General features: G+C 57.4%; 1 protein-coding gene across 11 annotated transcripts; it reads right to left on the bottom strand.

Moving 5' to 3' along the window:
* Positions 1-177: 177 nt before the first annotated feature.
* On the bottom strand, positions 178-26,206 carry ATP13A2 (ATPase cation transporting 13A2). 11 transcript variants are annotated; one of them, XM_034956541.3, is made up of 29 exons: positions 25,973-26,206; positions 19,901-19,995; positions 19,591-19,773; positions 19,231-19,289; positions 18,909-19,038; positions 18,549-18,628; positions 16,532-16,609; positions 16,271-16,340; positions 14,626-14,733; positions 14,472-14,538; positions 14,237-14,368; positions 11,245-11,400; positions 10,611-10,721; positions 10,480-10,526; positions 10,198-10,386; positions 7,847-8,053; positions 6,702-6,797; positions 6,459-6,618; positions 6,225-6,345; positions 5,950-6,074; positions 4,347-4,507; positions 4,107-4,223; positions 3,911-3,990; positions 2,542-2,694; positions 2,358-2,454; positions 1,266-1,489; positions 1,025-1,176; positions 683-852; positions 178-578 (listed from the first exon to the last, which is right to left on the bottom strand). In XM_034956541.3, the coding sequence occupies exons 1-29, from the start codon at positions 25,980-25,982 to the stop codon at positions 441-443; spliced, it is 3,516 nt and encodes a 1,171-aa protein (XP_034812432.1). In that variant the 5' UTR covers positions 25,983-26,206; the 3' UTR covers positions 178-440. The 11 variants fall into 11 exon arrangements, with proteins under 11 accessions (XP_034812432.1, XP_034812412.1, XP_054953557.1 ...); XM_034956521.3 differs by having other exon boundaries at positions 14,626-14,760; positions 18,549-18,625; XM_055097582.2 differs by having other exon boundaries at positions 18,924-19,038.
* Between the last annotated feature and the right edge of the window lie 144 nt (positions 26,207-26,350).

Raw genomic sequence — 26,350 nt, 5'->3', positions numbered from 1 at the left:
ACCAGGGGGTTCCAGGGGGTTGTCAGGCTGAAAAACCAGCCTGAAAAACCAGCCCCCCAGGGGGTTCCAGGGGCAGACACATGCAGGGGCTGCCAGCTGGGCACCCGGGGGTATGTGCATTTCCTCCTGGGCAGGTGGGAGGGTCTATGGTGCCAGGTACGAGACAGGCACGGCAGAGCCAGGAAAATATCGTGACTTTATTTGCTACACCGACAGCAGCACTGAGGGGAGCTGGGGGCTGCCACCCCTATGCGGGATGGTCCGAGGTAGGGGACAGTAGTCAACGCTTCTCCAGGGTGGGGGTGGTCTCGGGGGAGGAGTGTAGACAGTCGCCAACCTCAGGGATGTGGGAGGTGGTGGCGGTGGTGTCGCTGGAGAGGGGTCCAGTTGGTGGCTCAGAGGCAGGGAGTTCCAGTGTCTGGGGTGCCCGTGGGCCTGCACTACCTCAGGGGGCCGGCGGGCAGCGGCGGCCAGGGCTGCTCGGCCAGCTCTCGTTCCAGCTGCTTGAAGCGCTTCTTGGAGGCCCGCTTGGGCCGGAGGCGGCGCAGGCAGGCGGGGAGGCACTGGTCTAGCACGCTCTGCAAAGGGCAGGGAGGGTGTCAGGGGCAGCGGGGGCTGAGCTGGGGTCAATCCACCCCCACCTCCCTTCTCTCCCGCTGCTGAGACCCAGGGCGGGCCCCACCTCCAGCATGAAGGCTCCCACGAAGTTGAAGGTGACCAGACCCAGCAGCAGCAGCTTGAAGCAGGTGTCAGTGATGTTCCTCAGCGCCAGCGGCCCCTGCAGGAGGCCGGGGACCAGGACAAGGCCCACCAGGATGGAGCTCAGGAGCGCCAGGGCCACCAGGAAGGGCACTGGGAGCAGGAGAGTCTCTCAGGCAGGAGCCACGCCCCCCCAGGACCCACGGACACACGTGTGCACACCAGTCTTCCACTCAGCCGGCACCTCTCTCCCATCTGCCTCCCCAGCACCCCAGGGCTCCTCCCTCCCTCCACCAGCATCTCCCGCCCGCGCCCGCAGTGGCACCATTGGTGTAGAGCGGCCGGCGGAAGGGCGCCCCCTTGGACATGGCTGCGGCCAGGATGAGGTACTGGAAGCTGGACAGAGAGAAGACCACGGTGTTCTCGTAGTTGGGCAGGTTGTCTGGTGCGGGCACTGTCCTGTTCAGAGGCACGAACCTGGGGGTACAGGGATGGGGGTCAGGGAACGAACGTGGGGTGGACAGGGAAGGGGTGGGATGGGGGTGGTCAGTCAGCTCCCTACTCACCACGGCTGGGCCAGGGTCAGGAAGTAGCCCCCTAGCTGCACGCCGGTCACCAGGGCCACCTGCAGCAGCAGGCTGCTGAGCACGGGCACGCTGAGCAGCGCCCCCGGTGGCCGCACCCGTCCCAGGACCAGCGCTGGCCCCGTGCGGCTCATGAGCACTGCCACTGTGGTGGTGATGACCAGGTCGATGGCCAGGAACTGCAGGTCACCCAGGTTGGTGTTGATCTGCCACAGGGAAGGGAGGACAGAGGGGAAACTAAGACCTGGCCCTGGCAGCCCCTAGTCTGATAGCAGAGGCCCCACGCCTGCCCCGAAGGAATCTGATGGGTAAGGCATCCCCCAGTCTAATGGGGGCCGTACTCTCCTGCCAGCCCAGTGGAGGAGGTGCCGCTCTTGATGTGAGACAAACCCCTGGTCTGATGGAAAGGGCACCTGTGCTGACCTTGGGGGCCTAAATCTGAGGGGAGGTTTCCCTCCCTGTAACAAACTCCCGGCCCGAAGGGGAGGCTTCGGCTCTGCCTTGCGGAGTCCCTATAGCTACCAGGGCATGCACAGTTCCTGCCGTCAGGGAGCTCCTCGCTTTCAGGCAGACACAGGGACAGACCCAAGTATAAGATGTGCGCCGCCCTGCAGTGTCACCTCATTCGCTGGGGGTGAGCAGGCCATGCCCAGAGCAGGGGAGGGGAGAGCTCCTCCAAGTAGGGTGTGGGAGGTACAGCCAAGGTATGGGGCAAAGCAAGTGCATCTGGGGAAATGGGCAGACCTGTGGGGATGGGGCGGGGGCAAGGGTTTTGGCCCTGCCTCCGTTCAGTCTTCCCTGCAGATTGGGGAGCTCCCAGAGTTGCGGTCAAGATGTTAGCCCACGACAGCTGCTGCCATTTGTGAGGACCTAGTGGGTACCAGGCTCCGTGCCTGGTGTTTTTCTCATCTCCCCCAAGCCTCGCCACCTCTCCAACCACACAGCCGGAGAGTGGCAGGGTCAGGATCTGGGCCCACGTCATCTATTCTGGGACCTGCCAGCTCCAAGGCACACGGCTGTGTCCCCTCCCTAGTCCTGGGACAGCTGTGGGTACGGAGCTCTGCAGATACTCACCGTGTAGAGGATCAGGACGGAGATGAACTGGGTCAGGCTGTACAGAGCCATGTACTTGAAGACGCTGAACGAAGTGTCAAGGGAACAGCGCCCCTCCCTGGGTGGCAGGGCATGGACATTAGGGGGCCCAGGTTGGCTGACCAGCCCTGCTGAGCCCTCACCCACCGGTCCCTGCCTGCCTTACCTGATGACCATGGGCACGCACTCAATACTGGCCATGCTCGAGGTGAAGGGTGAGACCACTGAGGCTTCTGCCTGGGACAGCGAGATGCCGACATCAGCCGCCTTCAGGGCCCCACAGTCATTGGCGCCGTCTCCGCACATGCCCACGCAGTACCTGAAGAGAGGTGTGGACAGGTGTGGCCTGGGGAATTACCCCACCACCCCATGGGTAGGCTGGCAGAATATGATGACAGCTGGGCCCCTAATGCCACATGGTGCCTGGTGTACAGGAGGCGCTCAGTGAATAGATGCAATTATTATTATTATTATCATTATTATTATTATTTTTTGAGACGGAGTTTCACTCTTGTAGCCCAGGCTGGAGTGTAATGGCATGATCTCAGCTCACTGCAACCTCTGCCTCCTGGGCTCAAGTGATTCTCCTGCCTCAGCCTCCCAAGTAGCTGGGATTACAGACGCCCGCCACCACGCCTGGCTAATTTTTTGTATTTTTAGTACAGATGGGGTTTCACCATATTGGCCAGGCTGGTCTTAAACTCCTGATCTCAGGTGATCCACCCGCCTCGGCCTCCCAAAGTGCTGGGATTACAGGCATGAGCCACCGTGCCCGGCCTATTATTTTTTGAGACAGAGTCTCCCTCTGTTGCCCAGGCTAGAGTGCAGTGGCGTGATCTCTGCTCACTACAACCTCCTCTGCTGCCCAAGTGCCCTCAGCCTCTTGAGTAGCTGGGATTACAGGTGTGCGCCACCATGCCCAACTAATTTTTGTATTTTTAGTAGAGACGGGGTTTCACCATGTTGGCCAGGCTGGTCTCGAACTCCTGACCTCAGGTGATCCGCCTGCCTCAGCCTCCCAAAGCGCTGGGATTACAGGCATGAGCCACCGCGCCTGGCCTATTCCTATTTTTTGAGACAGAGTCTCGCTCTGTTGCCCAGGCTGAAGTGCAGTGGTGTGATCATGGCTCACTAGAGCCGCAGCCTCCCAGGCTCAAGCAACCCTCCTGCCTCAGCCTCTTGAGTAGCTGGGATGACCGGTGTGTCACCACACCTGGCTAATTTTTAAATTTTTAATAAGAGATGGGGTCTCACTTTGTTGCCCAGGCTGGCCTCAAACTCCTGGGCTCAAGTGATCCTCCCACCTCGGCCACTCAAAGAGGTGGGATTACAGGAATGAGCCACCGCACCCAGCCTACAATTATTATTTTTGGCATGAAAGACCTGGGAGAGCCTGCCTGCTTTTGGTGAGGAGGGGTGACAGCTCTCTGGTGCCTGAGGAGGGAGACAGGGCCCTGGGGAAGGACAGATGCACAGACGAACGGACAAGCTCAGTCCCCGCAGGCCCTTGCCCACACCCTCTGCCGAGCACTCACTGAAGCTTCTGTAGCTCGCACACCAGCTCTGTCTTCTGCTCAGGGGCCATGCGGGCAAAGACAGTGCCCTGGACCAGGACCTGGGAGCACAGGGAAATGGGGGAGGGCTGAGGCACCCACCAGGGAGAGCGAGCCGTGAGGAAGGAGACAGAGCAGGGGAGGCGCAGGGCGGCCAGGGAGCTGGGGGCGGCCCTACCTTGGGCAGCAGCTTGGGGAAGTGCTTCACAATGATACCAAAGGTGGGCCCGCTGAGGGCCAGGTGCCTGGATCGGGGGTCTGGCTCCACGGTGTAGCTTGCAGCCTGGTCAGGATCCTGGGGGCCCAGGAAGCTCAGCTTAGCTCCCCCTGCCCACCCTGGAGAGTTGGGGCCTGGGTCAGGTGACACAGGGGTGGGGTCACTGGGTGCGGTACAGCTGGAACTCTGGGTTAGCCTCACCTTAACGCCATTCACGGCTGTGGGGGACTCCATCGGCAGGAACTCGAGAGAGGCAGGCTGACCCCGCTCAGGGTGGGTGGCGTGGACGATGATCAGATGCTCCTGGGGGGCCACCATGCCACAGCCCCGGGCCACAGTCACCGCTGTCTGCAGGTTGTCCCCTGGGGGTTATGGGGCAAGGTGAGGGTCTGAGGCTATACGGGGAGACCATCCTCATCCTGATCCTTACAGATGGGAAAACAGGCTGGATGAAATCCGTCTGCCACCACCAGCCAAGTGAGCTGAGGCAGGTTATCAACATCCCTTTGCCTCAGTTTTCTCATCTGTAGATCCAGGCATTGAAGGGTCTTAGGAGAACCTGGAGCCGTGGGCTGGAGCTCCACATATACTCCTTTTTTTTCTTTTTTTAAGACAAGAGTCTCTCTCTGTCACCCAGGCTGGAGTGCAGGCTTGATCTCGGCTCACTGCAACCTCCTTCCTCCTGGGCTCAAGCAATTCTCCTGCCTCAGCCTCTTGAGTAGCTGGGATTACAGGAGGGTGCGACCACACCAGGCTAATTTTTTTGTATTTTTAGTAGAGATGGGGTTTCACCATGTTGGCCAGTCTGGCCTTGAACTCCTGGCCTCAGGTGATCCCCCTGCCTCGGCCTCCCGGAGTGCTGGGATTACAGGCATGAGCCATGTGCCCAGGCTACATATACTCCTTGCTGCTGTGTGACTCTGCTGCCAAGTGCCCACGAATGTGTGTGCACATATGTGTGTGTGCAGGGGTGGGGAGGACAAGGACACAGACCTCTTAGCTCCTGCTGTCTCACCCTAGCTAGAATCTTTTTTTTTTTGAGACTGGGTCTCTCTCTGTTGCCCAGGCTGGAGTGAAATGGCGTGATCTCAGCTCACTGCAACCTCCACCTCCCGGGTTCAAGTGATTCTCCTGCCTCAGCCTCCCGAGTAGCTGGGATTACAGGCATCCACCACCATGCCTGGCTAATTTTTTGTATTTTTAGTAGAGACGGGGTTTCACTATGTTGGCCAGGCTGGTCTCGAACTCCTGACCTCAAGTGATCCGCCCGCCTCGGCCTCCCAAAGTGCTGGGATTACAGGCGTGAGACACTGTGCCCGGCCATTTTCGTATTCTTTGTAGAGACGGAGTTTTGCCATGTTGCCCAGGTTGGTCTTGAACTCCAGGGTTCAAGACATCCTTCTCCTTTGGCCTCCCAAAATGCTGGGATTACAGGCATGAAGTACCGCACCCAGCCAGAATCTTTCTCTTCCTGCTCCTTGAGCTTGTCACAGCCTCTGAGGCTGACATCATTATCCCCATTTCTCAGAGGTGCCACCTGGAACCCAGGCTGTCTGACAGCACACCTGGGTTCCTTGCAAGTCACTCCACTCCTCTGAGCCTCAGTTTCCTCATCTGTCAAACAGGGTGACAATTACCACTTGCAGGGGGGATATTGTGAAGATTCACGAAATGTTTAAAAAGGACCTGGCCTGAAGCAAGGGCCCAAAAAGATGCCCCAAAAAGGAATCCCTGGTGCCCCTTTTCTCTGCCAGGAAGGGGCGGATTCTGCCCTGCTAGCCCGGGCCCCTACATGCCATTGTACCTGTCACCATGACGGCGCGGATGCGGGTCCTTCGCAGAGCCTGGATAACTGGCGTTGTCTGCGGCTTCAGTAGGTTCCTCATGACCAGCAGCCCCAGGAGGCTCAGGTCTCCTTCCACAGTGTCCCTGGAGGGTGGGCAGACCTGGATCAGAGGTCATGCAGTGGCCAGGGCCCCTCTCCCAGCCACCAGGCAGGGCATCTTCCTTGGGCTCTGCCTGCGTGAGAGCCTCCCTCTGCCTAGTCCTCAGAATGGGTGGGACAGGAGACAGGCCCACCTCGTCAGTTGCTGGGCTGCCTCCAGGCTGGGCACAGTGGGCAGTGGCTTGCTGGCCAGGGCCACGACACGGTAGCCAGCAGCTGTATAGCTCTGCAGCATCTGGGCGAAGTCGGTGGGCACTGCCAGGGAGAGGCAGGTGTCACAAGGAGGGGATGGCAGGGACAGAGGCTGGGTACCCACCCCATTCTGTGCCAATGCCCAACGAGGGGGACTCAGGGGCTGCCCCCTGCACCTGTCTCGGGGTTGCAGAGCCCTGCCACCAGCTCCGGGGAGCCTTTGACGTAGGCCTCGGGCTGAGTGGCCCCTGGCCACGCCACCACCACACTCATGCGCTGCAGAGCCGAAGAGAAGGGGAAGCGGTGGAGGACGCTGACTGGCACCGGGGGCTCCTCCTGCAGGGTTGGAGAGGCAGCTGAGGTGCTGGCTGGGGAGCCCACCCCTCTGCCCTGCACCCAACAGGCCCCCCTCAGCTCACCACTGCCTGCAGCTGGGGCTCCCAAAGTGGGGGTCTCATCACTGCCAAGACCTGGGTCCCAAATGCTGAGTCTGCAGCCGGCTCTTCCTCCAGGACCTGGCAGGCAGGCAGGGAAGGCTGGTGTCTGGGGGCTTTGGCTCACAGAGAGATTTGAGCTAGACTAGGGAAGACTTCCTTCATGGGAGACTGAATGGTGGGTTAAGAATGTGGGCTTTGGAGCCAGGTGGACTCAAATTCAGACTCTAGCTTTGCTACTTACAAGCTGTTGGGTGACCTGAAATACGTTACTCCAAATCTCCCAGCCTCAGCATCCGTGAAGCAACATTTGAGCTTGCTTGCTAGGGCTTGGGGAAGAGGAAATGAGACCAGGCCTCTGTGGCCGTGCACTGGCGCATAGTAGGCACTCAGCCTGAGGCCTTGCCATTATTATTATGTTACTTTTATTTTAAGACAGAGTCTTACTCTGTGACCTAGGCTGGAGTGCAGTAGTGTGATCTCGGCTTACTGCAACCTCTGCCTCCTGGATTCAAATGATTCTCCTGCCCTCAGCCTCCCAAGTAGCTGGGACTACAGGCATGTTCCACCACACTTGGCTAATTTTTGTATTTTTATTAGAGACGGGGTTTCACTATGTTGGCCAGGCTGCTTTCAAACTTCCGACCTCAGGTGATCTGCCCACCTCAGCCTCCCAAAGTGCTGGAATTACAGGCATGAGTCACTGCACCTGGCCTATCATTATTATTATTTTTTGAGACAGGGTCTCGTTCTGTTACCCAGGCTGGAGTGTAGTAGCGTGATCACAGCTCACTGTAGCCTCGCCCTCCCGGGCTCAATTAATCCTCCCACCTCAGCCTCCTGGGACTACAGGCATGCACCACCACGCCCGGCTAATTTTTGTATTTTTGGCAGAGATGGGGTTTTGCCATGTAGGTCAGGCTGGGGTCCCGGGCTCAAGTGATCCTCCCGTCTTGGCCTCCCAAAGTGCCGGGAGCCATGTTACAGGTATGAGCCACTGCGCCTGGCCTATTATTATTAATGGTGGGCATAATAAGAGACCACCCTGGAAAACGGAGAGGGAAGACAGGGTGGGATTCGTTAGGCCCCACTGCCCAGAGGCAGGGGGCTGACCTGCTTGGCCTCCTCACCCAGCCAGTAGACTCCACCATCTTCAAGTCCATGGGGTCGCCCACGGGGGTGTCCTGGAGCCGGCTGAGGGCATGGCAGGTGGCCAGTGCTCGGAGCAGGGGCCCCATGGGCAGGCGGCGAGGCTCTGGGACCAGTGGCAGGAATGCCTGCCCCTTCAGGGGCACCACCCCCATCACGTCTAAGCCGTCCTCAGTGAGGGTGCCCGTCTGTGGGAGACAGGTGGGTGGGGCAGCGATGAGTCCTGGGATGGGGTTGCCCTGCTGAGCTGGGCCTCTAAACCCCAGGCCCGGCGGACCCTATGGGAACCCCAGGAACTCGAGCTGGAGCCAAAAGATGCCCTTTCTTGACTGCTGTCCTTGGCACATGTGATTCCCTCTGCTGGGGTTCCCCTCCCCAGCCCCCACCATCTCCCTGTCTAGCATCATCTCTTCCAGGGTGTCTTCCTCCTTAACTCCCAAGTTAGGGCAGGTGGTTTGCTCTGGGCTCCCACCCATGGCCTCTTCACTTCCACACACTTGTGCATTGTGGTTAAGGACCCGGCCCACGGTTGGCGCTCTCTCTCTCTCTCTCTCTCTCTATATATATATATATTTATTTATTTATTTTTGAGATGGAGTCTTGCTCTGTCGCCCGCGCTGGAGTACAGTGGCGCAATCTCAGTTCACTGCAACCTCCACCTCCCGGGTTCAAGTGATTCTCCTGCCTCAGCCTCCCAAGCAGCTAGGATTATAGGCAACGCGCTACCTCGCCCACCTAATTTTTGTATTTTTAGTAGAGACGGGGTTTCACCATGTTGGTCAGGCTGGTCTCGAACTCCCGACCTCAGGCAATCCACCCGCCTTGGCCTCCCAAACTGCTGGGATTACAGGCATGAGCCACCACACCCAGCCTCAATATATTTGTTGAATGAGTGCATGAGTCAGTGCCTGCGTTCCCCATCCTAGACTCTAACTGCCCAAGTACGTGTCTGGCTCCTTGGCTAGCCTGGGAGCTATAGGAATCTGGTCATCCCCCTCCCCGGTTTATTTATTTTTTTTGAGACGGAGTCTCGCTCGGTTGCCCAGGCTGGAGTGCAGTGGCGTGATCTCAGCTCACTGCAACCTCTGCCTCCCGGGTTCAAGCGATTCTCCTGCCCCAGCCTCCCGAGTAACTGGGACAACAGGCATATGTCACCGCGCCCGGCTAATTTTTTATATTTTCAGTAGAGACGGGGTTTCACCATATTGGCCAGGCTGGTCTTGAACTCCTGACCTCATGATCCACCCGCCTCGGCCTCCCGAAGTGCTAGGATTCCAGGCATGAGCCACTGTGCTGGGCCCCCTCCCCAGTTTAAAAGCACTCTGTGGCCCCCAAGAACCTCTGAATGTCACCTAGCCTCTGTCAACCAGGCCACTGCCTACCCGTCCCTGTCCTGCTCCACCACTCCCCATGCCCAGGTACGCAGCACATCTGTGCCACGCCACTCCCTGTGCCCCAGGCACACGGTACATCTGTGCTATGACACTCCCGCCTTTTACCCTTGCTTCTCCTCGACCTGCCCCTCACTGAGGTCACTGAGGGACCTGCTCAGGGGGCTTCCTTGACTGCCTTCTCTCTAAGGAAGTGTCCCCATCTAGAACCCATCAAGCTATCCCACTGGCTTCCTTCCTAAAACCCACTGCCCACCCCTTAGCCCCGGCAGCTCCTTTGTGCACTCCTGGATCACTTATTTTGGTGGGGGACACACACAATCCAGTGACCACAAGGATGCCTGTGTTGGTCACTGCTGGGCCCCAAGGGTTGGGAGCAGCACGGGATGCACACTAGGGCCCCAGGTCCCCACCAGTAATTTTTTTTTTTTTTTTTTTGAGTTTTGCTCTGTCACCCAGGCTGGAGTACAATGGCGCGATCTTGGCTCACTGCAACCTCTGCGATTCTCCTGCCTCAGCCTCCCGAGTAGCTGGGATTACAAGCATGTGCCATCATGCCTGGCTAACTTTTGTATTTTTAGTGGAGATGGGGTTTTGCCATGTTGGTCAGGCTGGTCTTGAACTCCTGACCTCAGATGATGTATCTGCCTCAGCCTCCCAAAGTGCTGGGATTACAGACGTGAGCCACCGTGCCCGGCCCCCCACCAGTTCTTGAACACATGAATACATGATTCTAGACATTTCATCTGCCAGACCGTGAGCCCAGTGAGGGCAGGAGTGGGATGGGGTGGGGGCGGGGGTGGATCCTCTGGGGGTTTCCATCCCTAGACAGGACCTGGCATCCTGTGGGTGCTGCTGAGAGAATAACGTGGGTGTGGAGGCCTCACTGGGGCGCCTGTGGCTGTCCCGCTCCCCTGCACCAACCCCACCTGCGGCCCCACCTTGTCGAAACACACCAGCTGCAGCTTGCCCCCCAGGTTGATGCGCAGTGGGTGGATGCAGAAAATGCCCTGTCTCCGCAGTCGGCTCTGGGCATAGAGCGTGCACACGGTCATGGCAGCAGGCAGGGCAGGTGGCACCACCACGGTCACCAGGTCGAGAGCCCGGATCACAATCTCGTTCAGAGGCACCTGGCAGGGGGCACCATGAATGTGAGCACCTGGCTGGTTGGCCCCTGGGCCCTGCTGGCAGCACCACCCCCCCACCCCACCCCCAAGGCTTACCCGGTTTCGGTAGAGGATGAAGATGCTGTAGATGGTGCCGAGGAGAGCTGTGGGGACAGCGAAGGACTGAGTGGGATTTGGGACCCAGGTTGGGGGGCTATGGGCAGAGGAGGGTGCAGGGGGCCACTCACCCAGGACAGAGAGGGCAGCCACAAACTTCATGCTGTGTTTATAGAACTTGAAGTTGATGGGCCGGGGGTGCAAGATGGAGCTCACCAGGCCCCCTTTTGCCGTGCAGAACCCTGGGGAGGAGGCGGGGACCCCAAGGCAGGGAAGCCAGGGTGAGGGCAGGCCTTCCCCACCCCTAGCCCTCCCGACCCGTGCCTCTGGAGTTGCAAGACATGATGTTTGTGAAATTAGCCATCAGCAGTGTGGAGTCCTAACAGGTCTGGCCCGGCTCTTGTAGGCTTTTTAAGGGCTTTAAACAAGGAACTAGTGGATAGCATCTAAACACTGGGTGGTTCCACTTAAAATCCAGACACAGGGAAGGCTCCTGCCTCTCCGCTACATCCCTGCCCGCTCCAGCACTGTAACCCCGGCGGCAACTCCAGAACTTGCAATGCTGGGCCTTAGTCTGGCCCAACTTCTGCTAAGATGGGAATGCTCAGACCCCAGTTGGGGGGCAACTGGCCCGAGGTCCCACAGCAGGGCAGCAGCAGAGGTGGGCGTGGGGTCCAGGGTTCCAGGTCCCACCCTGCCCCACTCCACCTCTCCCACGGGTGCTGAGCCCGGGATCTCTCTCAAGCCCAGCCTCCCGGCTCATACCTGTGCGGGTCACCACTGCCAGGACGTGCGGTCCCACATAGGCCCGGGCCTGCAAGATGAGGGTCCCGCAGAAGAGTGTGTGCCGCCGGTGCGTCTCTGCACAGTAGGGCCCCAGCCCCTCTGGCAGTGCCGTCTTCAGCACTGGAATGCTCTCTCCTGGTGGGGAACGTGGTGTGAGGACCACTCCACACCCCTCCCTCCCACCAGCAAACCAGGAGTTCCGTGTAGAATTGTCCCACAAGCTCTAAGTCTCAGTTAACTCTGTAACCAGGTGTGAACAAGAAATCACAGCCCCATTTTACAGAGAGGAACACTGAGGCTCAGAGAGGACGGAGATATAAAGGCACAGGGAGACACTCCTGGAAGCAGGTGGCAGCCAGCTCCCAGGAACCAGCGGGGGGGTCAGACAGAGCATGTGTGGGCATCATGTGTGCAGTGGGGTGGGGTGGGGGAGTCATTCTCTTTCTGCTGGAATTATTTTATAACATGCATGGAGTGATTTTCTAACTCCAACCAACAGAAATATTTACAAGGGGCCAGATGCGGTGGCTCACGCCTGTAATCCCAACACTTTGGGAGGCTGAGGTGGGCAGATCACTTGAGGTCAGGAGTTCGGGACCAGGCTGGCCAACATGGTGAAACCCTGTCTCTACTAAAATACAAAAATTAGCCAGGTGTTGTGGTGGGCACCTGTAATCCCAGCTACTTGGGAGGCTAAGGCAGGGTAATAACTTGAACCAGAGAGGCGGAGGTTGCAGTGAGCCGAGATCGTGCCACTGCACTCCAGCCTGGACAACAGAGTGAAACTCTGTCTCAAAAGAGGAGGGGAGGGGAGGGGATGGGGTAAGGAAGGGGAGGGGGAAGGAGGAGGGGGAGGGGAGAGAAATATTTACATGGAGGGGGCAAATATTTCCATGAGTTGGAATGAGAAAAGCACTGCATGCTTGCCGTGGCCCTGTGAAGTCCTGGGCAGGCTGCCTGGCAAACAGTGGCACTCCCTTACTGAATGCCTGCAGGCTGGGACTATTGAGCACCTACTGTGTGCACATTCCTGCAAGGGAGTCAGACAATCCTGCCATGTCTGCCTCACAAGAGATGAGCAGATGAAGTATGTGTGGACAGTTTGTGGAGGGCAGGGCTCAGGGCGTGTGCCCACAAATCATACTGATCACAATTACTACTTTTTTTTTTTTGTTTTCTGAGACGGAGTCTTACTCTGTCACCCAGGCTGGAGTGCAGTGGTGCAATCTCGGCTCACTGCAACCTCCACCTCCTAGGCTCAAACAATCCTCCCACCTCAGCCTCCCAAGTACCTGGGACGATAGACGTGCACCACTACACCTGGCTAATTTTTTGTATTTTTGGTAGAGATGGGGTTTCAACATGATTTCCAGGCTGTTTTCGAACTCCTCACCTCAGGCAACCCACCCACCTCTGCCTGCCAAAGTGTTGGGATTACAGGTGCGAGCCACTGCGCCTGGCCTACGATTAACGTTATGATACAAATACAATGCCAGCCAGAAAACTTCCCTGGAAAAAAACCACTATCCTGTGGTTTTTAGTAAACTCTCTCCAGTATCTACCACCAAAATATAACACATCTCAGAGAAAGAAACACTTGCACACATCAAGAGACACAGGACAAAGCTGCTCCTGTGGCGTCCTTTGCAATGGCTGGAAAATCACATTCTAAATACTCATGGCGAGCGGGCCGGTTGAGTCAGTTACGATACATCCGTATTGTGGACTCTCATGCAGCCATGACGTGGGGCCATCCGTGCTTGTGGAAGGATGCCAGGAGAAAAAGCAAAGTATGGAACAATACACAGCATACAATCCCACGTTCAGAACAAAAGGAGAGGCAAATCAGCCCATGTGCACACACGTAATGCGGAAAAAGGCATGAAAGACACCTCACACCCTTCACAGTGGCTGCCCTGGGGAGGGGAAGGGAAGGGGACTGTGGGGGAGTGAATGGGGACCGCAGTCTCTCACTCTGGGAGAGGGCTTCCCACTCTCCTGTGCCATCTGGAATCTTTATGACCTGAAGGTGGGCACTGGTATAGAAACAGCTCAGATGCAGCCAGGTGCGGTGGTTCATGCTTGTAATCCAAGCACTTTGGGAGGCTGGGGCGGGCAGATCACTTGAGGTCAGGAGTTCAAGACCAGTCTGACCAACGTGGTGAAACCCCATCTCAACTAAAAATACAAAATTAGCCGCGTGTGGTGGCGCACACCTGTAATCCCAGGTACTTGGGTGGCTGAGGCAGGAGAATCGCTTGAACCCAGGAGGTGGAGGTTGCAGTGAGCTGAGATCGCACCATGGCACTCCAGCCTGGGCAACAAGAGTCAAACTCCATCTCAAAAAAAAAAAAAAAAAAAAAAAAAGGAGAAATAGCCCAGATGCACTGGGTGGCTGGCCATTTATGCTGCACCTCTCACGCTCCTAAGCGCTTTGCACAACTCTGTCCAGGAGGAGTGACTGACAGCCATCTTACCGAAGAAGAAACTGAGGCACGGAGATGATAAGTGGTAACGGCCCAGGGGTGTGAGGTTAGCAAGTCCTAAAGCTGGGATTGTTGCTTGAGAGAAAAAGGAAGAGGAGGCGGCGCGCTGGCTCACGCCTGAAATCCCAGCACCTTGGGAGGCCGAGGTGGGTAGATAACCTGAGGTCAGGAGTTCAAGACCAGCCTGGGCAACATAGTGAAACTCCATCTCTACTAAAAATAAAAAATTAGCTGGGCGTGATGGTATGCACCTGTCGTCCCAGCTACTCAGGAGGCTGAGGCACAAGAATCACTTGAACCTGGGGGGTGGAGGCTGCAGTGAGCTGAGATCATGTCACTGCACTCCAGCCTGGACAACAGAGTGAAACTCCGTCTCACAAAAAAACAAAAAAGGAAAAGGAAACTCAAATGAACACTTTTGCCGCCGGGCAAAGGGTTGGATGGCAGGGGAGGAAGGAAGCTGCAGGCCAGGGGCTGGGGCTCACCTGTCAGAGAGCTCTCATTCACCATGCACTCGCCAGCCACCAGGGCAGCATCACAGGGCATCAGCCCACCCTCCTGGGGCAGCACCAGGCAGTCTCCGGGCACTAGCTCACTGGAGTCCACCCACTCTTCCTCTGCAGGCAGGCAGGAGAGGAGCTCAGCTAGGTGGGGCCAGCCCCAGCCGTGCCCCCCGACCCTCCCACTCCTGCCCCCGCCCCCTGGGCCCTAGCTCCTCACCTCCCCCTGGCCGGCACACGCACACCCGCATGGACAGCTTGACCATGTCCCTTAGAGTCTGGCTTTGCTGTGGGCAGGGGACAAGAGGGCCGTGAGTGGGTGGGGGCCCCTGGGGACCCACCTGTCCCGTCCCCACCCACCTTATGGCACTCACCTTTCTGGTCTTGTACAGCGACAGGCAGATGGAGATGGCGGAAATGAGGAAGATGCACAGGGCGTACCAGTAGTAGTGGTCAGCCAGCCACAGCGCGATGCTGAAGGCCTGGAACCCATAGTAGGGGTTCAGTGCCTGGGGGAGGGGCGGGAGGCAGCGTCAGGGCCGCGTCCCCCAGGGCAGCCCAGCCACGGGCTGGGTCTCCTGTGCCCATGGGAGCAGAGGGCCCAGTGGCTGCCAAAGGACTGGAGCCAGGCCTTTCTCCTGGTCAATCCCGTCCCCACCCAACCAGACATCCCCAGGGCCCTCAGTTTCTCCGCTCTAAAGAGGACAAGGGTTTATGACCAGCCTGGGCAACATGGCGAAACCCCATATCTACAAAAAATACAAAAATTAGCCTGATGGGGTGGCCTGTGCCTACGCTCCCAGCTACTCAGGAGGCTGAGGTGGGAGGATCACTTAAGCCGGGGAGGTGGAGGGTGCAGTGAGCTGAGATCGCGCCACTGCACTCCAGCCTGAGTGACAGAGGGAGACCCTGTCTCAAAAAAATATAAACAAACAAATAAATAGGATAAGGGTATTTACTGAACCCCCACTACACGCCAAGCGCTTTATCTAAGTGTTATACAATGGCAATGACAATTCCACAAGGCGGGTGCCACCATTAGCTCCATTCTACAGATGAGGAAACCAAGGCATGGACAGGTTAAGCCACTGGCCTAAAACCACATAGTTCCAGCCGGGTGCGGTGGCTCATGCCTATAATCCCAGCACTTTGGGAGGCCAAGGCAGGTGGGTCATCTGAGGTCAGGAGTTTGAGACCAGCCTAGCCAACATAGTGAATCCCCGTATCTACTAAAAATACAAAAAAAAAAAAAAAAAAAAAAATTAGCTGGGCGTGGTGGCAGGCGCCTGTAGTCCCAGCTATGTAGGAGGCTCAGGCAGGAGAATCACTTGAACCCAGGAGGTGGACATCGCAGTGAGCCGAGATCACGCCATTGCACTCCAGCCTGGGCAACAACAGCAAAACTCTGTCTCAAAAAAAAACAACAACAAACAAAAAACAAAAAACCACATAGCTTCTAAGTGACAGACTGATTTCTATGGGGCCAGACTCAAAGATCTCTTTCATGGTGCCTGCCCCCGATCAGAGGGCTGGGATGTTCACACTTTATTCTAGTTGTGTCCAGGTCACTGGCTTCTCTTTGTCCCTGTGTGACCTTGGCCATGTCACAGCCTCCAACTGAAGCTTGGATTTCTCAGGTGTGAACAGTGCAGTCCCAGGCCCAACCCACGGGACTGTTGGGAGCATGAAAGTGGAGGACGCACAGAGAGGACCCAGGCTCTAGGGCGTGTCTCTGGGGACCCCATAGGTGCTCAGGCTGCGTGGATTTGCCTCTTGGCCTCCAATCCCTGCAAGTGGGGCCCCAATCTGTGACCCAAGCCTTGGGCAGAACCTCCAATTCCTGGACCTGGTCTCTCTGGCTAGGCTGACTGCGGCAGGTTCTGAGATGACGATCCACTATGGAGAAGGGGACAGCTGGTCTGGTTGCCACCGTAAAGTGGCCCAGAGGAGGCAAGCCCTGCGCCAAGGTCACACAGCACGCCAGGCCAGGGCTGGGGCAAGACCCAGGGACAGCCCTACCTCGTCCACCAGCAGCTGGGGGTAGGACTTGACCGGTATGCTGATCACGTTGGGGCCGTAAATGGCCTTCCTGGAAGAGGGGATGAGGCCAAGCCATTAGAAGGAGGAGCTGTGGCTGGACCCTCCCGGGGTGAAGGAGCTCCCCATTTTCAGCTGGGGAAACTGAGGCCCAGGAAGGCAGGTGACTGGAAGGCAACCACATTAGGGGGCAACACAAGGAGCCCCAGTTCTCAGGACACCCTGGTCCAGGGCAGCACTGACCTCACCATTTGGTCCTGGAGGCTGAGGCCATGGCGGGAGCGGTGGACGTCGTCACAAGAGCGGCCGTGGTCCAGGAGGCTGGGGGTGGGTGCGAGGGGACACGTATGGGCCATGGGGCCTGAGGTCTGCATCCCCCACCCTGTGCAGGCTGGAGACTATGGGCTCTAGGCCCCCCATCCCCTTTCTGCCACACTGAGCTCCTGGGAGCAAGTAAGCCCCCCTTGAACCCAAGGCTTGGCTTTGCCCTTTTGTTCCTCTCACTGGGTTCCAAACCAAGTCACTGAAGAAGGAGAACAGCGAGAGATGATGCTAATAATATGAACAGTGAAAAGAGTAGCTGTTATTTAGTGATAAGGGCACTATTTACACTGATGATACCTTGGGCAAGTCACTTAACCTCTCTGTGCCTCAGTTTTCTCATCTGCAAAATGGGGGCAGTGACAGCACCTACCACATAGGGCCATGGGTAGATTAAGTGGGGCAAGCCTCGGGGACTGATTTGGACGTGCCTGCCACTTGCTAAGTGATGAATGCATGGGTGATTTTTGCTATTAACCCCATCATGCAGCAGAGGCTGTTGCTGCCATCCCCATCTCCCCTCTGCCTCACCTCCACATGACAGCTGGACCCTGAAAACACCTGTCTTTACCTGAGGCCTTCTGGCTGCATGTGAATCCCCTGCCTGTGAGCCCGGAAAGCGTGGAAGACTTTGTGTCCCGTGACTGATAATGGCAGGGAATTTGATGGTAACTGTCCTCACTCCCTGTGTGAGGTCGCCCAGAGGTGTGTGGTCTACGCTGGCCCAAGGAGATCCCCAGGCGACTGAAGTCCGGGTGTCCACAGCTGTGGCCGCCAGCATAACCTCCCTCCGTGCTTCCATCCCTTCCCCAGCACTGCCTGGGATCAGCTTCAAAACAAACTCCCTGCCCTTGAGCCCTTGTCTGGGGGTCTGCTTCTGTGGCATTCAAACTAAAGTGTGTGAGCAGGGCCCGGTGGCTCATGCCTGTAATTCTAGCACTTTGGGAGGCTGAGGCGGGTGGATCACCTGAGGTCAGGTAGTTGAGAACAGCCTGGCCAACATGGTGAAACCCCGTCCCTACAAAACATGCAAAAATTAGCTGGGTGTGGTGGCATGCACCTGTAATCCCAACTACTCGGGAGGCTGAGGCAGGAGAATCACTTGAACCCAGGAGGCGGAGGTGCAGTGAGCCGAGAATGCGCCATTGCACTCCAGCCTGGGCAACAAGAGTGAAACTCCATCTTAAAAAACAAACAAACAAACCAAACCCCCCCCCCCACACACACACACACATACACACAAACTAAGGTGTGTGGTGAGCTTGTGTTTCTTTTTCTTTTTTTTTTTTGAGATGGAGTCATGCTCTGTCACCCAGGCTAGAGTGCAGTGGCGCGATGTTGGCTCACTGCAACCTCTGCCGCCCAGGTTCAAGCGATTCTCCTGCCTCAGCCTCCCAAGTAGCTGAGATTACAGGCACATGCCATCACGCCCAGCTAATTTTTGTGTTTTTAGTAGAGACGGGGTTTCAGCATCTTGGACAGGCTGATCTTGAACTCCTGACCTCGTGATCCACCCGTCTTGGCCTCCCAAAGTGCTGGGATTACAGGGGTGAGCCACCGCACCCGGCCCGAGCTCATGTTTCTTAAGCCTTTTGTAGGTGGCACAGCAGTGACTAAACCCCGAGCAGACAGTCTGAGTCCAGAGCTGATAGTCTGATTCACAGTGGTGTCACCACCTCGGACCACATTCGGTGCCAAGCTCTACATAAATTATTATCTATTTCACCATCAAAACAATCCTAGGAGGCAGAAGTTATCTTCATGCCCTATTTATAGACAGAGATCCCAGGCCTGGAGGGGCTCAGTAACCTGCCCAAGGTTTCAGACAGCAAAAGCATCAGAGCTGAGAGGGGAGCCCAGGCCATGCCATGCCACCGTCTGTGCCCAAACCAGTGCCACTCTGGGAGGTGACATGAGCCACACAGGCCCTGACTCCTACCTGACCTGGTAGAAAGCTTGCTGGGTCTCGATCCAGATATAGCGCTGGCCCTGGAAGAGGTAATACCGCAGCACCCGCTTCTGGGTGGGAGAGAGGAGAGGATGGGTTGGAAGCTGGCCCCGGCCCCAGAAGCAGTGTGCTTATGCTGGGAGCCGAGGGATGGGGGTAGGGGGCAGGGACTGGTGTCACCAGACAGAGAGGTGGGGAGAGGCCTGAAAGTGTAAACGTGCTCAGACAGCATCCTGGATGTTTGGGACAACAGAACTAAAAGGTGGTGGAAGAACATGAAGTCTGACTCTCCCATTGCACAGATCATGAAACCGAGGCTGAGAGAGGGGCAAGGACTTTTTCAGAACCCACCTGTCCGACACTCACCGCCTCCTCGCTCTTGTGGAGCTGGGCCGTATCCTTCCAGGCACCCTCTGGTACCGCCCCAACTGCCGCCTGGCTCCGGCCATCCTCTGCCTGGGCCTGTGGGGACGGCTCCAGGCTGGGGAAGGGGGTGAGGGTTACTCTTGAGCTCTGGGAGCTGCCCTGGCACCTCCCTGTGCTCACAGAGCCATCTTCCCTCCCTAGGATGGGAGGCGCCAGAGTCAGCCTTTATGTGGGGGCCAAGGGTTGGGGAAGTTGGGGAGGCCAGGGTAGCAGGGGCTTCTGGGAAGGGGCAATGGGGCTGCCGCACCTGCCCTCGCCGATGGCCTCAGTCTGCACCTGGACAGTGAAGAGCTGCCAGGAACTATCCTGGAACACAGAGGTATGGACTCAGTCTCAGAAGAGTCCCCTCCCCTCCCAGGCCCTGTCCTACAGCCAGGCGACCCCTGCTGGAGAAGGCAGAAATCAAGGCTATGGAGAGCCCTCCAGAAACCATCCGACCCGTCCCTTCTGCCCAATGCTCAGATGGGAAAGCTGAGGTCCAGAGAAGAGTGGGACCTGCCTAATGTCCCATGGAAAGTCAGTGGCCGGGTTGGCACCCAAGCATCCTCCACCCCCGACCCTGACCCTCACTGCGCTTCTCTAGCCCCAGGCTCAGCCTGACTCTCACCTCTTTGTCTCTTATTTCGATAACGAGTGTTTCGGCGTGGGCCAGGTTGCAGGGCCGGAGCCGCAGCCGCACCCCCCACAGGGGCTTCCAACGGAAGAGCAGCAAAGGGATCCCAGCCATCATCCAGACCACGACGTGATAGCCGATGACCCTCCATGGACTGCCACAGTAGCCGCTGAGCCTCTGCGAACGCAGCGAGAGAGGGCCCAGGTCGGGGTGGGAACGGGGCTGGAGTAGGAAGTTGGGGTGTCTGGGTGGGCCTGGGCATTCACCCCCTGCAGCTTTTCCCTACCCCACTCTGCCCACTTACCACGGATGAAACTGAGGAGCTGAGGGGATCTATTGATGTCCCTATCGTCAGGGTCCCATAACCGGTGGGCGTGCTGCCCACGAGAGGGCTGCTGTCTGTGGACAGAAAAGAGAAAGGTCATTTGGGGAGGCACCTCCTCCTCTTGCTTCCTTAAAAACAATAAACATCAGCCTGGGCGCGGTGGCTCACGCCTGTAATCCCAGCACTTTGGGAGGCCGAGGCGGGTGGATCACCTGAGGTTAGAAGTTCGAGACCAACCTGGCTAACATGGTGAAACCCATCTCTACTAAAAATAAAAAAAATTAGCCGGGCGTGGCAGCGCGTGCCTGTAATCTCAGCTACTCAGGAGGTTGAGGCAGGGGAATCACCTGAACCCGGGAGGCAGAGGTTGCAGTGAGACAAGATCACACCACTGCACCCCCACCTGAGCAACAGAGTGAGACTCCATCTCAAAAAACTAAACAAAACAAAACACAAAACAGTAAGCACCTGGTCTGACAGAGCCCAAAGCTCATGTCTTCCTGTGTCCTTTATCTGGCTCTTCTTTCCGTCGGTTCTTACTTACCGTATCTTTTTTTTTTTTTTTGAGACGCAGTGTCACTCTGTCACCCAGGCTGGAGTGCAGTCACATGATCTTAGCTCACTGCAACCTTTGCCTCCCAGGTTCAAGCGATTCTCCTGCCTCAGCCTCCCGAGTAGCTGGGATTATAGGCATGCACCACCATGCCCAGCTAATTTTTGTATTTTTAGTAGAGATGGGGTTTCACCATGTTGGCCAGGCTGGTCTCGAACTCCTGACCTCAAGTGATCTGCCCACTTTGTCCTCCCAAAGTGCTGGGATTACAGGCATGAGCCACCGTGCTTGGCCAGTAGTGTCTTGTTTCCTTGTGTGTGTCGGTCTTTCTGCTGGGTATGGCCCAGAATTGGAGAATGGGGCCTGGACAGTGCCCCAAGCCCCCACGGTGCTCGTGCATCCAGCCATTAGCTTCCTTGGAGCTCTGGGTCTCACTTTTCTATCCTCATCCAGTCCCCACCCTGAGGGCAGGGGTCAGGGATGCTTATCTTCATTCCATGCCCGTGCCCAGCCCAGGTCTGGCAGTGAGGAGATGCAAAGTCAAGTCTGGACTAATAAAAGGTCAGCCCTGCAGGCCTATCTTTACAGATGGGTAAACTGAGACTTGGGGAATGGTATCAGGTGGTTCTATTGCAGATACTCTTTTTTTTTTTTTTTTTTTTTTGAGATGAAGTCTTGCTCTGTCGCCCAGTCTGGAATACAATGGCATGATCTCGGCTCACTACAACCTCTGCCTCCCAGGTTCAAGTGATTATCCTGCCTCAGCCTCCCGAGTAGCTGGGATTACAGGCGCCCAGCTAAGTTTTGTATTTTCAGTAGAGACGGGGTTTCACCATGCTGGTCAGGGTGGTCTCAAACTGCCGACCTCAGGTGATCCACCTGCCTTGCCTCCCTGAGTGCCGGGCTGACAGGCTGAGCCACTGCGCCCGGCCACAGACATTCTTTTCACTCTTTCCTCCTGTGCTGTAGAGCTGTGGCCTTAGCAGGGCAGGCAGCCAGTGGATGTTCTGGGGCTCCAGAGGGGGTAGAGCTCACCACCTCCGCCCTTGGACAGCCTCTGTCAGGGTTCATCTACGGTCCCAGACCACCTGGAGCACCTTTTACATATGCAGATGCCAGGGCCCTCCCCAGACTGGCTGGATCAACTCCTCAGGCCAGGGTAGGGATGGTGCTAGGCATCTGTGGTTTCACAAGAGCCTCTGAAAAAGTTCACTAAGCAGGCTGGGAAAGCTGGGCGGGTGCGGGGTAGGCTGCTGATTTTCTGGGCTCCCTCCTTCATCCCCCAATCTGAGCCCTTCTAAAATTTTTCCTTTTTTTTTTTTTTTTGAGAGCGAGTCTCACTCTGTCACCCAGGCTGGAGTGCAGTGGCGCGATCTTGGCTCACTGCAAGCTCTGCCTTCCGGGTTCACGCCATTCTCCTGCCTCAGCCTCCCGAGTAGCTGGGACTACAGGTGCCCGCCACCACGCCCGGCTAATTTTTTGTATTTTTAGTAGAGATGGGGTTTCACCGTGTTAGCCAGGATGGTCTCGATCTCCCGACCTCGTGATCCGCCCGCCTTGGCCTCCCAAAGTGCTGGGATTAGAGGCGTTAGCCACAGCGCCCGGCGAGCCCTTCTAAAATTTCTACCCAAAGAGTCCAGAGTGCCCCAGGCAGCTGCTGTGGGCACAGCACCCCCAGCCTCTGAGCAGCCCCATCCCCAAGCACTCTGGCTTCAACACTCCTAGAGGGTTCACTGTGCACAGGGTACATGGCTAACGTATCAACCCTGCCAGGTAACCTCGGTTGTGATGTCCTTTCATTCATTCATTCATTTATTTATTTACTTATCACTCTTGTAGCCTCGGCTTCCCAAAGTGCTGGGATTACAGGCGTGAGCCACCATGCCCAGCTTACAGTTTTCGTGTATAAGTCTTTTTTTGAGACAGTCTCTCTCTGTCACCCAGGCTGGAGTGCAGTGTTGCGATCATAGCTCACTGCAGCCTTGACCTCCCAGGCTCAAGCAATTCTCCCACCTCAGCCTCCAAATAGCTGGGACTACAGGCACAGGCCACCATGCCCAGCTAATTTTTTTTGTAGAGACAGAGTTTTGTCTTTTTGCCCATCATTTGTTCCTAAGAATTTCTTTTTTGATGCTGTGTTTCATACAGCAAGTGCCTTTGCCTCTCTGGGCTTCCATTTCTCATGATAGTCCCGAAGCATCCAGTACACAGGGAGGTAGAAGCATTTGAAGTTCCTGGGGGGGTTGCGTGGACAGGTGGGCAGGACCCGGCTCCCAGGTCAGGGGGGCGTGGCTTCTGTTTATCCATTTCCCAGGCTCTCTTCTCCTTTCACATCACCCTTTCTGAAGCCCTGGCTGCCCCACGGCTCCCTAGGCCCATTCAACAATTGCTCCTTGTACCTTAAAACCCTCAGGCCGGCCGTGCGCAGTGGCTCACGCCTGTAATCCCAGCCCTTTGGGAGCCCAAGGGGGGCGGATCACGAGGTCAGGAGGTGGAGACTAGCTGAGACCATCCTGGCTAACACGGTGAAACCCTGTCTCTACTAAAAATACAAAAACCAAATTAGCCGGGCGTGGTGGCAGGCGCCTGTAGTCCCAGCTACTTGGGAGGCTGAGGCGGGAGAATGGTGTGAACCCAGAAGGTGGAGCTTGCAGTGAGCTGAGATCACGCCACTGCACTCCAGCCAGGGTGACAGAGCAAGACTCAAAAAAAAAAAAAAAAAAAAAAACCCTCAGGCCAACAGCCCAGCGGGCTCAGGGATGATGGGAAAGGAGCCATCCCTGCGGTGCTGATTTGATTTCCTCCCGCACCAACCCACAAGGTGGGCTCTCTTACCCAGTTTGACAAACGAGAGCACTGAGCCTCTGGGGCGGTTGCCCTCAGACTTGTCTCAAAGCTGGAACAGGGCTGGCCTTACTCCCAGGTCCTCTCTGCCCAGCACATCTACTCCTGACATTCCCCTCAGCATCAGGCTCGGATGGGTGTCACTGCCCTTCCTGCTCACAGTACCTGCCATGTGCTCGGGGGTCAGGAAACACTGATTGACCGACTGACTGAATGAATGAATGTCTGTCTCTTGGACACAACAGAGCTTGAAGGCAAAGGTGCTGGGAGTTGGGGGGAGGGGCTTGAGCCTCTTCCTTTTTTTTTTTTTTTTTTTTTTTAAAGAGACAGGGTCTCACTCTGTCACCCAGGCTGGAGCACAGTGGCATGATCCTAGCTCACTGGAGCCTTGACCTCCTAGGCTAAAGGAGGTACTCTTGCCTCTGCCTCCCAAGTAGCTGGCACTACAGGCAGGTGCCACTGCACCAGGCTAATTTTTTTTAGTAGGGACAGGGTCTCATTTTGTTGCCCAGGTTGATCTTGAACTCCCGGCCTCATTGCTGATCCTCCTACCTCAGCCTCCCAAAGTGCTGGGATTACAGGTGTGAGCCACCACACCCGGCCTCAAGACTCTTTATGAAGAAAAGGTTCTTCATAAAGAGGGCAGAGTCCCCAGTAAACAGCGGTCCCCCTGGGAAGTGCTTCCTCATGGCAATCGTATGACTGTCACTTCACAATGACACTCTCTCAGTCAACCTTGGCAAGGAGGAAAAGGGGAGTGGAACTTGAGGGAGGAAGTCACAGCTGTGGAAACCTCCAGAGCCCCTCCCTGCAGGGATCACGCCCAGGGCACTCTCTCCTACAGTACATCTGTTTATCCCCAGCCACAGCCCAGTCTCCCCAGGGCTTCTGCGGGAGGGTATCTGAGCACTCACCAGCTCAGACCAGCCCAGAACAGGCACCCACAGGCTGTGTGGGGGGGCGAGAGCACCTTCATGATGGCATTGCTCTTTTTTTTGAGATGGAGTCTTCCCCCCCGTTCCCCCCTTCCCCCCTGCCCGTCTCCCAGGCTGGAGTGCAGTGGAGAGATCTCGGCTCACTGCACCCTCCACCTCCCAGGTTCAAGCAATTCTCCTGTCTCAGTTCCTGAAGTAGCTGAGACTACAGGCACATGCCACCACACTCAGCTAATTTTTGTATTTTTAGTAGAGACGGGGTTTCCCCATGTTGGCCAGACTGGTCTTGAACTCCTGACCTCAAGTAATCCGCCTGCCTCAGGCTCCCAAAGTGCTGGGATTACAGGCGTGAGCCACCATGCCTGGCCTGTCATTGCTCTTCTGATGAACAGCAGCTCCCATGGAGTGCTCACCATGCCCTGCGGAAGCCCTTCAGTGTGCTAACTCAATGAAGCTTCACACACAACCCTCTGGGGTAGTGACTATTATTATCCCCATTGTACACCTGGGGAAACTGAGGAACAGCATGTGAATCCCTTGTCCAGGGTCATAGAGCTTGAAAGGGGAGAAGCTGGAAATGAGTGTCTCTGAATGGGCACATTCTTTCCCACAGCCATTCCATGAAAAGTACAGATTAGGATTCCCATTTAAAACGAGGCCCGGAGGAGTAGATTGACAAGCACAAAGTCACACAGCTATGAGGGGCCAAGACTGGACTTGAACCTCGTCTGAGGTCACAGCTCGGGGCAGTGTCACCAGCACTGTGGATCAGAGGGGCTAGAGCCATTTGGGACCTCTTATTTCCTGCGGAAGCCTTGGCTTCCTGCTGGTGACCTGGCAGCGGCCCAGGGCGGCTGCCTCCTCCCTGGCTGTGGTTCCCGGCGGCAGGGAGCTCCTGTCTTCTGCCAGGCTGGGGCGGGAGTGTGTGTGAACCATCTTCCCATCTTTGGATCTGGATTCTAGGGGCTGTCTTTCCTCCTTCCTTCCCCTCCCTCGCCGGGGGTGCACTCCAGGCTGTGGGGCTGGGGGCTGAGTGACAGACACTGAGATGAGACCTTTCTGGATAGGGGAGGAGGACTGGCCCCATTCCCGGCAGGTGGGATTTAAATTAGACCCTGGAGGAGTGGGCGTAGGACATCTGGCCAGGGATGGGTTGCATGGAGGGTGTGGCCCTTGGCCCTGGGTGTGACGGGTTTTCTCTAGGGGCCTGAGGCAGGAGGTCAGGAGTGGCGCTGTGGCCCAGGACATCTACCCAGGAAATGGAGTCCCGACTCCCCCAACCCCATTCATTCATTCATTCAGCCCAGAGGGGTTGCCCAGAGGCCCGAGGATGCAGCCGTCTCCCCCACCTGGACATCCGTCACTCGGGGTGGGATCCGATTAAGTGGGCGTGGGGTGGCCTCCCCGTCCCCGCACGGCCCCAGGACCCTCTTGCACAAGCGCCCGGCTTCCAATCCCGCGGCTGAGGGGTGCAGGGGAGGGGAGGGACCGGCTGCGAGCGGCGGCGCCATCCCCAGCCCCGGCGTCTCTGGGAAGAAACCGGGGCCGAGTCCCCGTCAAAAGGGAGGGGACGGGCCAGGATCCCCAACCAGGTCCCGCTTCCTGGGCTCGCGACCCCGCGGTGGGGGGCGTCGCCTCCCCTCTCCCTCCAAGGGGTGACGACAACTGGCGGGCCGGGGACCGCGCCGGGCTCGGGGCCGACCCGGGCTCCGCACTCACCTGCGCTCATGCCGGCTCCTCGCGCTCATCGCCGGCCCCGGCGCTGCGGCCCTCGGCCTGGGCCCCGGCGTGCGCAAGGCCCTGGGCGGGGGCGCGGTCCGGACGGCCCGGGGCGAGGGGCGCTGGGCTAGCGCGGGGCTGGAGCAGGGCTGGCGCGGGCGGGGCACCTGAGCGACCAGGCTCGGCGCGGCTCCGACACTGCCGCAGTCCCTCCGTGCGCGCCGCAAGCCCCGCCCGGCCCTCTGCGGCCCTCGCAGCGCCCGCGCCGGGGCTGCCGGGACTTGTAGTCCCCGCCTGCTCCTCCGCACACACCGGGGGCGGGGCGACCGGAGACACACACCTCACGGAGGTAGCCCCCGCCAGCACGTCCCAGTGGTT

The sequence above is a fragment of the Pan paniscus genome, chromosome 1 (assembly GCF_029289425.2).
Source record: "Pan paniscus chromosome 1, NHGRI_mPanPan1-v2.0_pri, whole genome shotgun sequence".
Taxonomy (NCBI): domain Eukaryota; kingdom Metazoa; phylum Chordata; class Mammalia; order Primates; family Hominidae; genus Pan; species Pan paniscus.
The sequence above is the reverse complement of the archived record's forward strand: the minus strand, read 5'-3'. Positions and strand labels throughout refer to the sequence as shown.

What these genes read in the sequence shown, in the direction of transcription:
- ATP13A2 (XM_034956516.3), bottom strand. An exon ending in AGCTGGTGTGTTTCGACAAG is followed by an intron (nt 8,054 to 10,197) that starts GTGGGGCCGCAG and finishes TGTCTCCCACAG; the next exon opens with ACGGGCACCCTCACTGAGGA. An exon ending in GCTCTGCAACCCCGAGACAG is followed by an intron (nt 6,346 to 6,458) that starts GTGCAGGGGGCA and finishes TCTCCCTGGCAG; the next exon opens with TGCCCACCGACTTCGCCCAG.